Source organism: Bos taurus, chromosome Y (assembly GCF_002263795.3).
Source record: "Bos taurus isolate L1 Dominette 01449 registration number 42190680 breed Hereford chromosome Y, ARS-UCD2.0, whole genome shotgun sequence".
NCBI lineage: Eukaryota > Metazoa > Chordata > Mammalia > Artiodactyla > Bovidae > Bos > Bos taurus.
The window spans coordinates 7,369,133-7,382,811 of record NC_082638.1 but is presented as its reverse complement, the minus strand read 5'-3'; the positions used below and the strand labels follow the sequence as shown (position 1 = coordinate 7,382,811).

At 41.4% G+C, this 13,679-nt stretch overlaps 1 protein-coding gene across 1 annotated transcript in view; it reads left to right on the top strand.

The window, feature by feature from the left end:
• Positions 1 to 1,002: 1,002 nt before the first annotated feature.
• Positions 1,003 to 13,679, top strand: part of ZRSR2Y (zinc finger (CCCH type), RNA-binding motif and serine/arginine rich 2) — a 55,467-nt gene continuing 42,790 nt past the window's right edge. Inside the window, exons 1-2 of the mRNA XM_059884060.1 lie at positions 1,003 to 1,091; positions 1,421 to 1,500. Coding sequence (XP_059740043.1) covers positions 1,048 to 1,091; positions 1,421 to 1,500 — 124 coding nt within the window. The 5' untranslated portion in view covers positions 1,003 to 1,047. The remainder of the gene's footprint in view (positions 1,092 to 1,420; positions 1,501 to 13,679) is intronic.

The following is a 13,679-nucleotide window of genomic DNA, read 5'->3' as shown; positions in this document are numbered from 1 at the left end:
ATTTCACAGGCAAGAATATTGGAGTCGGTTGCTACTTCCTACTCCAGAAAATTGTCCCACCCAGGGATGGAACTCTCATCCCTTGATTGTCCTGCATTGGCAGGTGGATTCTTAACCTCTATGTCACCTGGGAAAGGTAAATTCTACGTATTTCAGCGTGCAGTGTCTTGGCTTATGCTGACCTACAACTGTCAATCTTCTCTATCTGGGTAACTCTTCTTTTCCTCCGAATCTCAACTAGGAGATTTTTTAAAAGGTATTGTCAGCAAGTAACAAAAAAGCTCTAGAAATCTAGTTTACAGTATAATGAATATAGACAATTTTGTATTGGCAATCATCAAAGTTCCTAAGGGACAATTTAATTAGAACGAATTACATAAGCGAAGAGGTATTACTTGTTGCTACAACTGCAATCATTTCAGAATACGTAATTTAGTAAAATGTTGCACGGCTTAATTTTACACGTTATACGTCAAAAGTATTTAAAATTTTTTTTAATCTTTATTTCTATTTTCTTTATTTTCTCAGATCAAAAAGTTTTCTACTCAGGCAGAGACACTCATACTACCTAAACATTTTTGTATGTATCAATAGCCTATAACATTACGTACATATTTTTCGTTCTCAGGCCATAAACACAACGGCAAGCCGAGTTCGCATTTCCTGCCCAAAGAATTAGGTTCCTTTTGAAACGGGTTGAAACGAAGGGGACGGAATCTGAAGCTTAGGTGGAGCAGCGGAAGGGGTTGAGGCTCAACAAACAGTGGAGGCTGCAGTAGTACTGCGTAGTAAGAGTGAACCAGCACTCGACAGACCATTTTCGCGTGTTGGCCACAAGACACCCACGACAGCATCAGAACAAGTGAAGTGCCTAGTACAGACATATTAACTCCAGAGTGTGGAAACAGCCGCACAGTAAACTTCCGGAAAGAAGCGGAAAGTGAACCGAGGGAAGAAGGCTTCAGACTTCCGCTTTTGCCTACGCTTGCGCATGTTCGTTTCCGCCGTTAGGCCCGCCTCTCGGCTTAGTGGTGCGGACGGAGGGGCATGGAGAAGGTGGCGGCGCGGGAGCTGTTTCCCAAGACACAGGGGTAAGCTGACTGGGAGAAGTGATTGAAAAGAAACAAACAAACAAACCAGGAAGAGCCTAGGTTGCGCACGCAGCCTGGGACAAACAAGTCCGCACCTTCCTGGCACTATTACTGGCGTCCATGGGCTCAGGAAGGCGAGAATCAAAACTGCGAATGGAGACTTAATGGCTGAGGGTAGAAGGGCGAGACGGTTTTGTAACCAAAATATAAAAACCAAGATTTCATTACCTAGTACTAGAGAGACTTTCCTGCACTTGACGCAGTGGAAAGGGGGCCTCCAGACCGTATTGCAGGTGTGACCAGTGATGGTGTCTGTTTCGTTTTCTCAGCCACAAAAAATACAGAGCCTTCTTGAAGAAGGAAAAACGAAAGAAACGTCGCCGGGAACTGGCTAGACTGAGAGACTCAGGTAATGGACTCATCTTGTTTTCTTTGTATAAACTTGTTGCCCCTACTGCGGCCCAAAATTGAGGCCCCAGTGTCAAAAGAGAGGTGTGTGTCTTATGACATGCAGGGTCTGGTTCTCTCGAAATTAAGTTATAACCATATTAGAGAAAATACTGACGTTTTAAATAAGACAGAGAAAGGTACGCTGAATCACTACTATTTGTAAATACTCGTAAAGAACTTGATGTCACAACTGTAAGAATTGTGAATTTCAGCAGCTACTGTGTTAACTACTTAGTCGATGTTTTCCCATATACTGGTTGAGTATATTAATTAGACATTGTTCAGATTTTTCTCAAACTGAAATAGAGTAAGGTACCTATATTGAGCCAAATGGTAACGGAAACTGTTGTTTTTCTTCAACTATTTACAAGCATAAAACTAGTCGTGGAATTTGACTGTAAACATACATACTTAAAACCAAATAAAATCACACAACCCATTCATGTTTACATAAATGTAATACTAGGGATTATATGGAACAAAGTCTTAAAAAAATATTTGTACAGATAGCTGTTACTGGATTATGTGGTGTTTGTAGTGCTTTATTAGTGTTGCCTTATAGTTGTTAAACACTTTTTTCCTGTTGGGAAAAATAGTGGAACCTTAATTTGTCCAGTGATAATACATATTTGGCTGAAAAATGGCAGAACCTAACATTTTCCCATAAACTTGTGTGTGTAATGCAGTAAACTTAGTACTGCTTAGCCAACATGCTTATAAATTCAGATGGATGCACTGCTATCACACAACAGTATCGGCTTTTAATGTTTGTCATCTACATTTTCCAGAACTTGCTTTTTAAGTTGTCCAAGACAGTTCTTGGACTGTAGAGACTGTGACCTCAAGTAAACAGGATTTTTGGACTTGAGAAATGGCCATAGAGGTTTTGTTTACCAATGATGTTCCCAGGCAGTGATTCTGCTGCTGCTGCTGCTGCTAAGTCGCTTCAGTCATGTCCGACTCTGTGCGACCCCATAGATGGCAGCCCACCAGGCTCCCCTGTCCCTGGGATTCTCCAGGCAAGAACACTGGAGTGGGTTGCCATTTCCTTCTCCAGTGCTTGAAAGTGAAAAATGAAAGTGAACTCTCTCAGTCCTGTCCGACTCTGTGCGACCCCACAGACAGCAGCCCACCAGGCTCCTCCGTCCATAAGCAATATGTGGCATATTTGGCATGGAAAAATCATTGTATTCACACACAACAGGTGACTTGTTTATATTATTAACTAGAAATTAGTCCATTAGCGGCAGAAGAAAATGTCAGGAAAAGTAGGTAGGATAGGTTGGAGTTACTTACTCCTTTTCACACTCACAGCAAATCTTGGTAGGTAGTCATTTGAAATCTTCCTTTCTAAAAACAGATTTAGTATGTTTATAGGTAGGTCACTACTTTGCTTTTTATTATATAGCTAGTGCCGTATCTAAAACTAAGCAGTTGTCTGTCAGTTAACAGCTTTGCTCCTAGTTCTGTATATTGTGATTCACAGTTCTTAATCTAGAGAGACTTAATGTATAGAATAAAAAATACTTCTGTTTATTCATTGTAGTACACATTGAATGAGCCAACATATTCCCTAAAATATAGAAAGTATTACTATAAGAGTGAATTGGCTAATGATTTGTAGAAATTTCTCTAACATTGATCTTGCAGTTGTAGGTAATCTTTTCAGCATCTAGTTTAATCTTGGATAGCATGAAATAAACTATCTTGTCACAAATTAAGGTAAAATGTAAAAACAAGCTACAAAACTGAAGTATGATTCTGTTTTTGTTTGAAAGAATTACATGTATAATACAATGAAATACTTGCTACTTTAATGTATGCTGGCAAATATTTGATTATACTTGTAGAGAAAATACCTCACTTGAATTGTTCATAATTATTTTTTTTGGACTGTGTGAACTTGATTTTGGAGGGGTTAAAGGTTTAAATGAGTCAGCAGGTATTTTTGAGTATTAGCAGGTGCAAGCAATGTCTACTTAGTGGAAATACCTCTGTAAGTAATTCAGAATTATATCCTCTGCCAGATAAGTGATTTATCTGATAATTGTATCAGAAGTTACTACCATTTGTGGGCTTATTCTCTTTTAATTTAGAAATCTGAAATAGTAAAGTTTATTTGGTTAGAAAGGCAGTTTAATATAGAACTGGGTAAGCCTTTGAAATGACAGCCCACTCCAGTGTTCTTGCCTGGAGAATCCCAGGGACGGAGGAGCCTGGTGGGCTGCCGTCTGTGGGGTTGCACAGAGTCGGACACGACTGAAGCAACTTAACATAACATAATACATATGTCACTGTTAAAAATCTTTTTTCTTTTGACTTTGAATGTTGGAAAGCTTGTGTTCCATTTCCTTAAGTGGCTTCAGTTTTCCCTGTGTGTTCCCTTCTCTTGTTGCATTTTTCTCTCAAATATAAATTTTAAATTGGAGAGAATATAGTTTTTATTATAAGAAAAATTATATTCTCCTATTTTTAATTTGAAAAGTATTCCAGTATACAGAAAATTGGAAAGAAATAGTTAAGTAACCATCTATGAACTGAGTATCTAATGAACATTTCTGTCTCCTCTCTCTTTTCTCTCTCTATATGTATATTTCTATGTATATTGATATGTGAAAAAATATATATATACTGGAGAAGGAAATGGCATCCTGTTGGGGGCCAGAGTGAGGTACTCCGCCCGTGACAAAGGTCATGAGGAAGGAGGCTCGACATACGCAAAGGCGGGATCGAGCCTCAGGAGTCCCCCTGGAAATCCTCGAGCGTCTACCCCCATAACCAGAGCCTGCCTACTTTACTACTTTGTGCTCTTACCTACACCTCTGACTTTACGGGGGGCTGTCCCCCACCACCTCTTTCGGAGAAGGAGTTAACCTAGAGCTCCAGTTAATAATAATTCCTGGGCGTGATAAGAGTGTTTTAACCTACAAACTCCTCTGAAGGTTCTCTGGCCTGCCTGACAGGCTCGTCGGGCCACATGTGATTGCTCACAGCCTCCCAACCGTGAGAGGCACGAGATGCTTTAAACCTTCTAAAAACAGGTTCTTTAGAGAAGTTAGAAAACTATTAGTATAAGTATAATGGGCTAATTAGAAATTGTGTTGGTGAAGGGTTTTTCATTTGTTGAGCCAATGTTTGTTGCTAAGTCTCCACATCCCCTGCCCTTACACACATTAATGAATATATAGAAGAAATAAGTATTAACCTTTGATATTAATCACATTAGACCTTAGGCTAAGTAAATTCTTTCCTTAGCTAAAACCCACTACACCCTCACCCTGTAGGAATGTAACTTTACTTGGGTGGCGTCTGTTTTGAGAATAATCAGCCCTGGAGAAATAAGTGTCCTGACTGACTGACCGCTGTCACAAGGAGAGGGTCGTAAATTGTCAGCAGGCCCCCCTGGCCAGAAGATGATGTAACACCCCTAAGACCTCTGTATACATTTGTGTGAAGCACCTGACTTTAATAAAAGTCAGGACTGCTGTCCCCACGTGACTTTTGTATAACATCTCAGTGTATAAAAACAGACTCTGGAAAATAAAGAATTGGGATCAGTTTCTCGAAATACTGGTCTCCCCATGTCGCTCTCTCTCTCTCTCTCTGGTTGAGTCTCCATCTGGAGCGCGGAACCCACCATGCTTACTAATTATGCCTGGGCTTCTAAGATCCGACCGGGGAGGCCTCAGTGTCTCCTCTCCTTTGGGAGAACGGAAGGACGCCTGCGGCCTACGTAAGTGGTGCAAGCTTCTTGTCTTGAAGTTTTATTGGTCCCCCGCGTAAACCAAGCTACTCAGCCTCTTTTCTCCACTGAATTTTCCTACTGAGCTATCCTCATCCTATTACTCTTTATATCTTTAATTAATATCTAATTGAAGCTATTATATCCTGATCCTCGCCTACGCCGTCTCTCCTTCGAATACCCTGGATCAGCAGGGGCTGGTCCCCGGCAGCATCCCACTCCAGTACTCCTGGATGGAGAAGCCTGGTAGGCTACAGTCCATGGGGTCCCAAAGAGTCAGACATGACTGAGCGACTTCACTTTCATTTTCATGCATTGGAGAAGGAAGTGGCAACCCTTTCCAGTATTCTTGCCTGGAGAATCCCAGGGATGGAGGAGCCTGGTGGGCTGCCATCTCTGGGGTCATACAGAGTCGGACACAACTGAAGCGACATAGCAGCATATATATATGTGTGTGTGTGTCTGTATATATAGATAGATAGATAGATAGAAGCGTATATGTATATGTGTGTATATATAGACAGATAGATAGATACACATTCATGTATAGAAGTTTTTTTACCCTGATAATTGATATGTAAGTTGCAGATATATGGTGCTTCACACCTAAATAATTCAGTTTGCATCTCTAAAGTATACAGACATTTTTCTACAGAATATAACAACTTTGTACTTACATAAATGAAAGGAATTCAGTTTTATGATACACAAATAGCTGTGTATATTATCCAGGATTGAGCTTTGTATATAACCAGATGTACCTGTTAAATATACATCGTGTATATATATACTACAGCTTGTATTGATTTTTAAAAAATGAGATCTTGTGGAATGTTCTGAAATGCCTTGCCTTATGGGTTTGTTAGTCTCATGTTAGTCTGTTTATCGCAAAATATTAGAAGATATTGTATGTTCTTACTACACATATTAGGGGATATGTAGCATCAGGTATAATCATAAGGGATTTGATTTTGGTCATACCTGAATGGTATAGTGGTTTTCCTTACGTTCAGTCTGAATTTGGCAATAAGGAGTTCATGATCTGAGCCACAGTCAACTCCTGGTCTTGTTTTTGCTGACTGTATAGAGCTACTCCATCTTTGACTGCAAAGAATGTAATCAGTCTGATTTCGGTGTTGACCATCTGGTGATGTCCATGTGTAGAGTCTTCTCTTGTGTTGGAAGACGGTGTTCGCTATGACCAGTGCCTTCTCTTGGCAAAACTCTTTTAGCCTTTGCCCTGCTTCATTCCGTATTCCAAGGCCAAATTTGCCTGTTATTCCAGGTGTTTCTTGACTTCCTATTTTTGCATTCCAGTCCCCTGAAATGAAAAGAACATCTTTTTTGGGTGTTAGTTCTAAAAGGTCTTGTAGTTAGTTCTTCATAGAACCGTTCAACTGCAGCTTCTTCAGCATTACTGGTTGGGGCATAGACTTGGATTACTGTGATATTGAATGGTTTGCCTTAGAAACAGAGATCATTCTGTCGTTTTTGAGATTGCATCCAAGTACTGCATTTCGGATTCTTGTTGACCATGATGGCTACTCCATTTCTTCTAAGGGATTCCTGCCCACAGTAGTAGATATAATGGTCATCTGAGCTAAATTCACCCATTCCAGTCCATTTTAGTTCGCTGGTTCCTAGAATGTCAACGTCCACTCTTGCTATCTCCTGTTTGACCACTTCCAGTTTGCCTTGATTCATGGACCTAACATTCCAGGTTCCTATGCGATATTGCTCTTTACAGCATCGGACCTTGCTTCTGTCACTAGTCACATCCACAACTGGGTATTGTTTTTGCTTTGGCTCCATCCCTTCATTCTTTCTGGAGTTATTTCTCCTCCAATCTCCAGTAGCATATTGGGCACCTACCAACCTGGGGAGTTCCTCTTTCAGTATCCTATCATTTTGCCTGTTCATACTATTCATGGGGTTCTCAAGGCAAGAATACCAAAGTGGTTTGCCATTCCCTTCTCCAGCGGGCCACATTCTGTCAGACCTCTCCACCATGACCCGCCCATCTTGGGTGGCCCCACGGCTATGGCTTAGTTTCATTGAGTTAGACAAGGCTGTGGTCCTAGTGTGATTAGATTGACTAGTATTCTGTGATTATGGTTTCAGTTTGTCTGCCCTCTGATGCCCTCTTGCAACACCTACCATCTTATTTGGGTTTCTCTTACCTTGGACGTGGGAAATCTCTTCACAGCTGCTCCAGCAAATCACAGCTGCTGCTGCTTATCTTGGACGAGGGGTATCTCCTCACTGCCTCCCCTCCTGACCTTGAATGTGGAGTAACTCCTCTTGGCCCTCCTGTGCCCAGGCAGCCACTGCTCTTTGGACATGGGGTTGTTCCTTGACCGCTGCCCCTGGCCTCGGGTATGGGGTAGCTCCTCCTGGCCGCCGCCCCTGACTTCAGAAGTGGGGTAGCTCCTCCTGGCCACCGCCCCTGACCTCAGCCGCAGGGATAGCTCCTCCCTGCCACTCCTTCGCCGTCGCAGCCTGGCACTCAACAGCCGCCGCGCCTGACCTCAGATGCGAGGTAGCTCCTCTCGGCCGCCGCCCCTGACCTCAGAAGTGGGGTAGCTCCTCCTGGCCACCGCCCCTGACCTCAGCCGCAGGGATAGCTCCTCTCCGCCACTCCTGTGCCATCGCAGCCTGGCACTCATGGCATCTGACCTTGGACGTGGGGTAGCTCCTCTTGGCCGTGGCCCCTGACCTCGGACGCGGGGTATAGATTTAAGGGACTAGATCTGATAGATAGAGTGCCTGATGAACTGTGGAATGAGGTTTGTGACATTGTATAGGAGACAGGGATCAAGACAATCCCCATGGAAAAGAAATGCAAAAAAGCAAAATGGCTGTCTGGGGAGGTCTTACAAAGAACTGTGAAAAGAAGTGAAAAGCAAAGGAGAAAAAAGATCTAAGCATCTGAATGCAGTTCCAAAGAATAGCAAGAAGATATAAGAAAGCCTTCCTCAGCAATCAGTGCAAAGAAATAGAGAAAAACCACAGAATGGAAAAGACTAGAGATCTCTTCAAGAAAATTAGAGATACCAAGGGAACATTTCATGCAAAGACGGGCTCGATAAACGACAGAAATGGTTTGGACCTTGTTGGGGGCCAGAGTGAGGTACTCCGCCCGTGACAAAGGTCATGAGGAAGGAGGCTCGACATACGCAAAGGCGGGATCGAGCCTCAGGAGTCCCCCTGGAACTCCTCGAGCATCTACCCCCATAACCAGAGCCTGCCTACTTTACTACTTTGTGCTCACCTACTCCTCTGACTTTACGGGGGGCTGTCCCCCACCACCTCTTTTGGAGAAGGAGTTAACTTAGAGCTCCAGTTTATAATAATTCCTGGGCATGATAAGAGTGTTTTAACCTACAAACTCCTCTGAAGGTTCTCTGGCCTGCCTGACAGGCTTGTCCAGCCACATGTGATCGCTCACAGCCTCCCAACCATGAGAGGCACAAGATGCTTTAAACCTTCTAAAAACAGGTTCCTTAGAAAAGTTAGAAAACTATTAGTATAAGTATAATGGGCGAATTAGAAATTGTGTTGGTGAAGGGTTTTTCATTTGTTGAGCCAATGTTTGTTGCTAAGTCTCCATATCCCCTGCCCTTACACACATTAATGAATATATAGAATTAACCTTTGATATTAATCACGTTAGACCTTAGGCTAAGTAAATTCTTTCCTTAACTGAAACCCACTACACCCTCTCCATGTAGGAATGTAACTTTATTTGGGTGGCGTCTGTTTTGAGAATAATCAGCCCTGGAGAAATAAGTGTCCTGGTTGATTGACCGCTGTCACAAGGAGAGGGTCGTAAATTGTCAGCAGGCCCCCCTGGCCAGAAGATGATGTAACACCCCTAAGACCTCTGTATACCTTTGTATGAAGCACCTGACTTTGATAAAAGTCAGGACTGCTGACCCCGCGTGACTTTTGCATAACATCTCAGTGTATAAAAGTAGACCATGGGAAATAAAGAATTGGGATCAGTTTCTCAAAATACTGGTCTCCCCATGTCGCTCTCTCTCTCACTCTGGCTGAGTCTCCATCTGGAGCGCGGAACCCACCATGCTTACTAATTATGCCTGGGCTTCTAAGATCCGACCGGGGCGGCCTCAGTGTCTCCTCTCCTTCGGGAGAATGGAAGGACGCCTGTGGCCTACATAAGTGGTGCAAGCTTCTTGTCTTGAAGTTTTTTATTGGTCTCCCGCGTAAACCAAGCCACTCAGCCTCTTTTCTCCACTGAATTTTCCTACTGAGCTATCCTCATCCTATTACTCTTTATATCTTTAATTAATATCTAATTGAAGCTATTGTATCCTGATCCTCGCCTATGCCGTCTCTCCTTCGAATACCCTGGATCAGCCGGGGCTGGTCCCCGGCAGGTGGCGCCCGAGACAGGGAAATTCGAAGGTAAGCTCCCCAAAGCAATCAGGGCCATCAGCCCTATTGCTCCCCGTTCTCGGAACAACTGGGTCACCAGCCCTCTTGTTCCCCCACGGAGCAGTTTGGGTCACCAGCCCTACTGCTCCTCCCTTGGAACAGTTTGGGCCATCAGCCTACTGTTCCTCCCCCGGAACAATCTGGGTCACCAGCCCTATTGTTCTTCCAATGTTCGGGACGGCTAGGACCCCACTCAAGGGTGCCGCGGACCCCCCTGTAGGATAGACAGGGCGAGAGGAGTGGGAAGTGTTGAAAGTGTTAAAGAGTTAGACTTAGAGAGAGAAAACAGTTTCTGAAGTTAAAAGGCCAAAGAAAAGCCTGATCTTTTGATAGCTTAAAGCAAAATCTTTTACTATACTTAATTTTCTGACATGGATAACACTGAAACTAAGAATGGCAACTCTTTATACAAGTAATCTTGAAACTGTTAAAGAAGCTACCGTTAATTTAGATACTTGGGTGAAGGTGAAAAAACAACTAAACACTTATACTATAAATATGATTAAAAATGTTCTGGATCCTCGTCATGAGGCTGTGGGATAGCCTATGGGAGAGGCTATAGCGGTGGATGGTAGTGGGTCTCCACCTTCTGCGCAGATCATATTTTCTGCCATTGACGAAGAAAAGGAGGGAGACTGTGCTCTACCTCCAGAGGAAGGAGAGGGCTTACAGGACGCTGCGGCCGGGCGCCCTGGCGAGCCCCCTCCCCCTCTACACAAACCTTTAAAAATTTATCCAACAATTTCTGATTTAAGGCGACTACTCCACCTCCGCTTGCACCTCCCAGGGCCTAGGAATTCCCCAGTTTACATCCAAAGCCTCCCAGAGCATTGCCTAAGGTTGAAAAAGATTAAAAAGTTTTATTTTTAAAGAAAAGAGCTTTTAAAAAATACACAATATACAGAGCCTACTCCTTGCAGAAAAACCCCCTCAGGGGGGCTTCACCCAAGCAAAAATGAGAGAAAAAGAAAAAAGAAAAAAAGTGAAAAAGAAAAAAGTAAAGAAAATAGAGAAAGATCTAAAGATAGAAAAAGAACTAAAGAGTGAAAAGGAGAGAGGAACGGAGGAGGAAGAAATCAGGGAATGCAGCAAGATAGAAAAAGGAAAAAAGGAAGTTAGAAAAAGAGATACAGAGAGAAAGAGAGGGAGGAGGAAAGAAAAAGTTAGAAAGAAAGACGGTAAAGGAAAAGAAACGAAAGAAAGAGAAGACAGTAAAAAGGAAGAAGGGAGAATGAAAGAGGGAAACAAGAAGGAAATGATAGAAAGTAAAAGAGAAGAGAAGAGGAAGGAAAAAAGATAGAGTGAGGGAAAGAAAACTTGAGAAAGATTTAAAGAGAAGGAAGAAAAAATCAGCAGAGGAGAGAGGAGAGGACTTATAGGACACTGTGGCCAGATGCCCTGGCGAGCTACCTCCCCCTCTGCGCAAACTTTTAAAAAAACTTATCCACCACTTTCTGATTTGGGGCGATAGCCGCCGCCTCCGTTTGCGCCTTCCAGGGCCCAAGAGTTCCCCACTTTGCCCCCACAGCCTCTCAAAGTGTTGCCTAAGCCTGAGGAAGATAAAAAGTTTTTTGAACAGTGGAGATTTTAAAACAGACTGCGTGCACAATATGCAGAGCGTGCTCCTTGGAGAAAACCCCCTCAGGGGGGTCTCACCCAGGCTAAGAAAAAAGCGGAAGGTAAAGGGATTTAGCAACAATATTAACCCTTGACGAGGTTACTCCAATTCCAATGGGAGTGGCTGGCCCCCTACCTGAGGGCATTGTAGGACTTGTGCTAGGGCGTAGCTCGCTTTCTTAAAAAAAAAAAAAAAAGGAAAAATTTCGGTGGTGCATGGTGTAGTAGATTCTGATTATATTGAGAAATTAAAGTTTTGTTCTCACCGCCTACTAAAACTGTGCAAATTAATAAAGGTCAAAGAGTAACACAGCTTTTGCTTTTTACATTATCAGACAAGAAAAACCTTGACTTCTCAAGCTAAGAGCCACAGAGCATTTAGATTTAGTGATCTAGCTTTTTGGGTGCAGGGAATTACAGCTCCAAGGCCTTTAAAAGATCTTTTAATTCAAGAAAATAAAATGTCAGGGCTATTAGACACAAGAACAGACGTCTCTTAACATTGCTGGAAAAGACTGGCCCAGTTCCTGGCCCACACATACTACTAAAAATGAGTTGGTGGGATTAGAGAAAGTGATATGCAGGGTGAGAATGCTGTAGAGAAAAAAAAAAAAAAAGGTGAGGGAGAGTTTAAGACCTTGAAGAGTAGTGAGTTCCCTGTTGTTGGAAGTATTCAAGCAAAGATTAGATGGTTACTTGTCATCTAAAAAGCTATAGACCAGATTTAGGTTACAAAACAAAAACTGGAGAAGCTTATAAAGATGTTGTGCAACACTTCTTTACTTGCTTCTCATATTTAGGTGCCAAAAGTTTTGAAAACTGACAATGCCCCTTTGAAGCTGTGGAGAGATTGTTTACTAACTAAATGATTTCCAAAAATTATTAGGGGACATTAATTGGATACGCCCTCATTTAAAACTGACTACTGCAGATTTAAAGCCTTTATTTGATTGCTTAAAAATTGATCCTAATTCCAGTTCTAAGAGAAAGTTGACTAATGAGACAGAGTTAGCTCTTGTTGAAGTGTATGAGACTTTAAATGATCAGTTAATTAAGGTTAATATTACCAAAAGATGAGATTAAATTATTTTTGCCACGAAACATACACCTACAGGGTGCTTGTGACAAAAAGGCCCATTGGTTCCATCTACCAGTGACCCCAAGAAAAATAGTTTTATCTTATCCCAGCTTGGTGGCACAATTAATTATAAAAGGAGGAAAAAAGAAGTGTGGAACTTTTTAGAAAAGAAGTAGCAAATATAGTAATTCCATTCAATAAGGATCAACTGCAAGTCTTTTACAAAATAGTGATGATTGGCAAGTTGCCCTGATAGATTTCAGGGGTCAAATTTTGTTTCATTTGCCCTCAAGCCCCCACAGTAGTTAAAAGTTCAAAAATGTTAGACTGGCAGTTTGAGGATACCTGTGGAACTTTACGACCCTACGTAGTTCCTACGCTCCCCTTTACCCTATGGGGGAGGGACATGCTGTCTCAAATAGGAGATACTCAGAGAAGGGTTTTCTCAATTTCTTAGTTATCAACAGGCAGTACAATTAATAATACTATATATATTATTATAAATACATAATATAAATATATTTGCCTAATTGCAGTTCGCCTAATTAGGTATGGGTATAAATAAAATATAATAGAGGTATACCTAATTCTATTTATGGATCTATACTTAATTAATCTGTATATAAATTAGTATGTATACTGTATATGCATATTATATATATACTGTATAATCAAATATATATTGCAGTAGTATAATGTGTGTGGCTGATATTAATTGGTATGGTTTGATGTGCTGTCATGATATATGTTTTATATACTGTATAATTATATATGTGTGACATGTATTATTACAGTACATTGGTTTGTGTTGGTATTAGCTGTGTACGTGTTGTATTGCTGTAATATATATTAATTAACATTAATTATGAAGATTAATTCAAGTATATTGATTATGTCAATAAGTTTATACTTGTTGCCATGTATAAATACATATATAAATACATTTTTCGTTTAGATATATTTGTTTACCAAAATGAGATAAGGAGGTTATACATTTATTATTTAAATTTATACAGAGACCTAAACTAAACATTAGACCTAAATTAACATATCTCTAAATTTATGTTGTTAAAATGTAAATTTTAAAAATTTTAAAAATTAAATTGACAACTGCTTGACAATTCTTTTGCCATAAAACCCCCATAGGTGTAATTGGGGTGGCCAGACAAAAAATTGGTTTTATAGCAAAACGGCCCTCTAGAGTGGGTCCATCTTCCCGCTCAAACTAAAAAGGTAGTGGCTT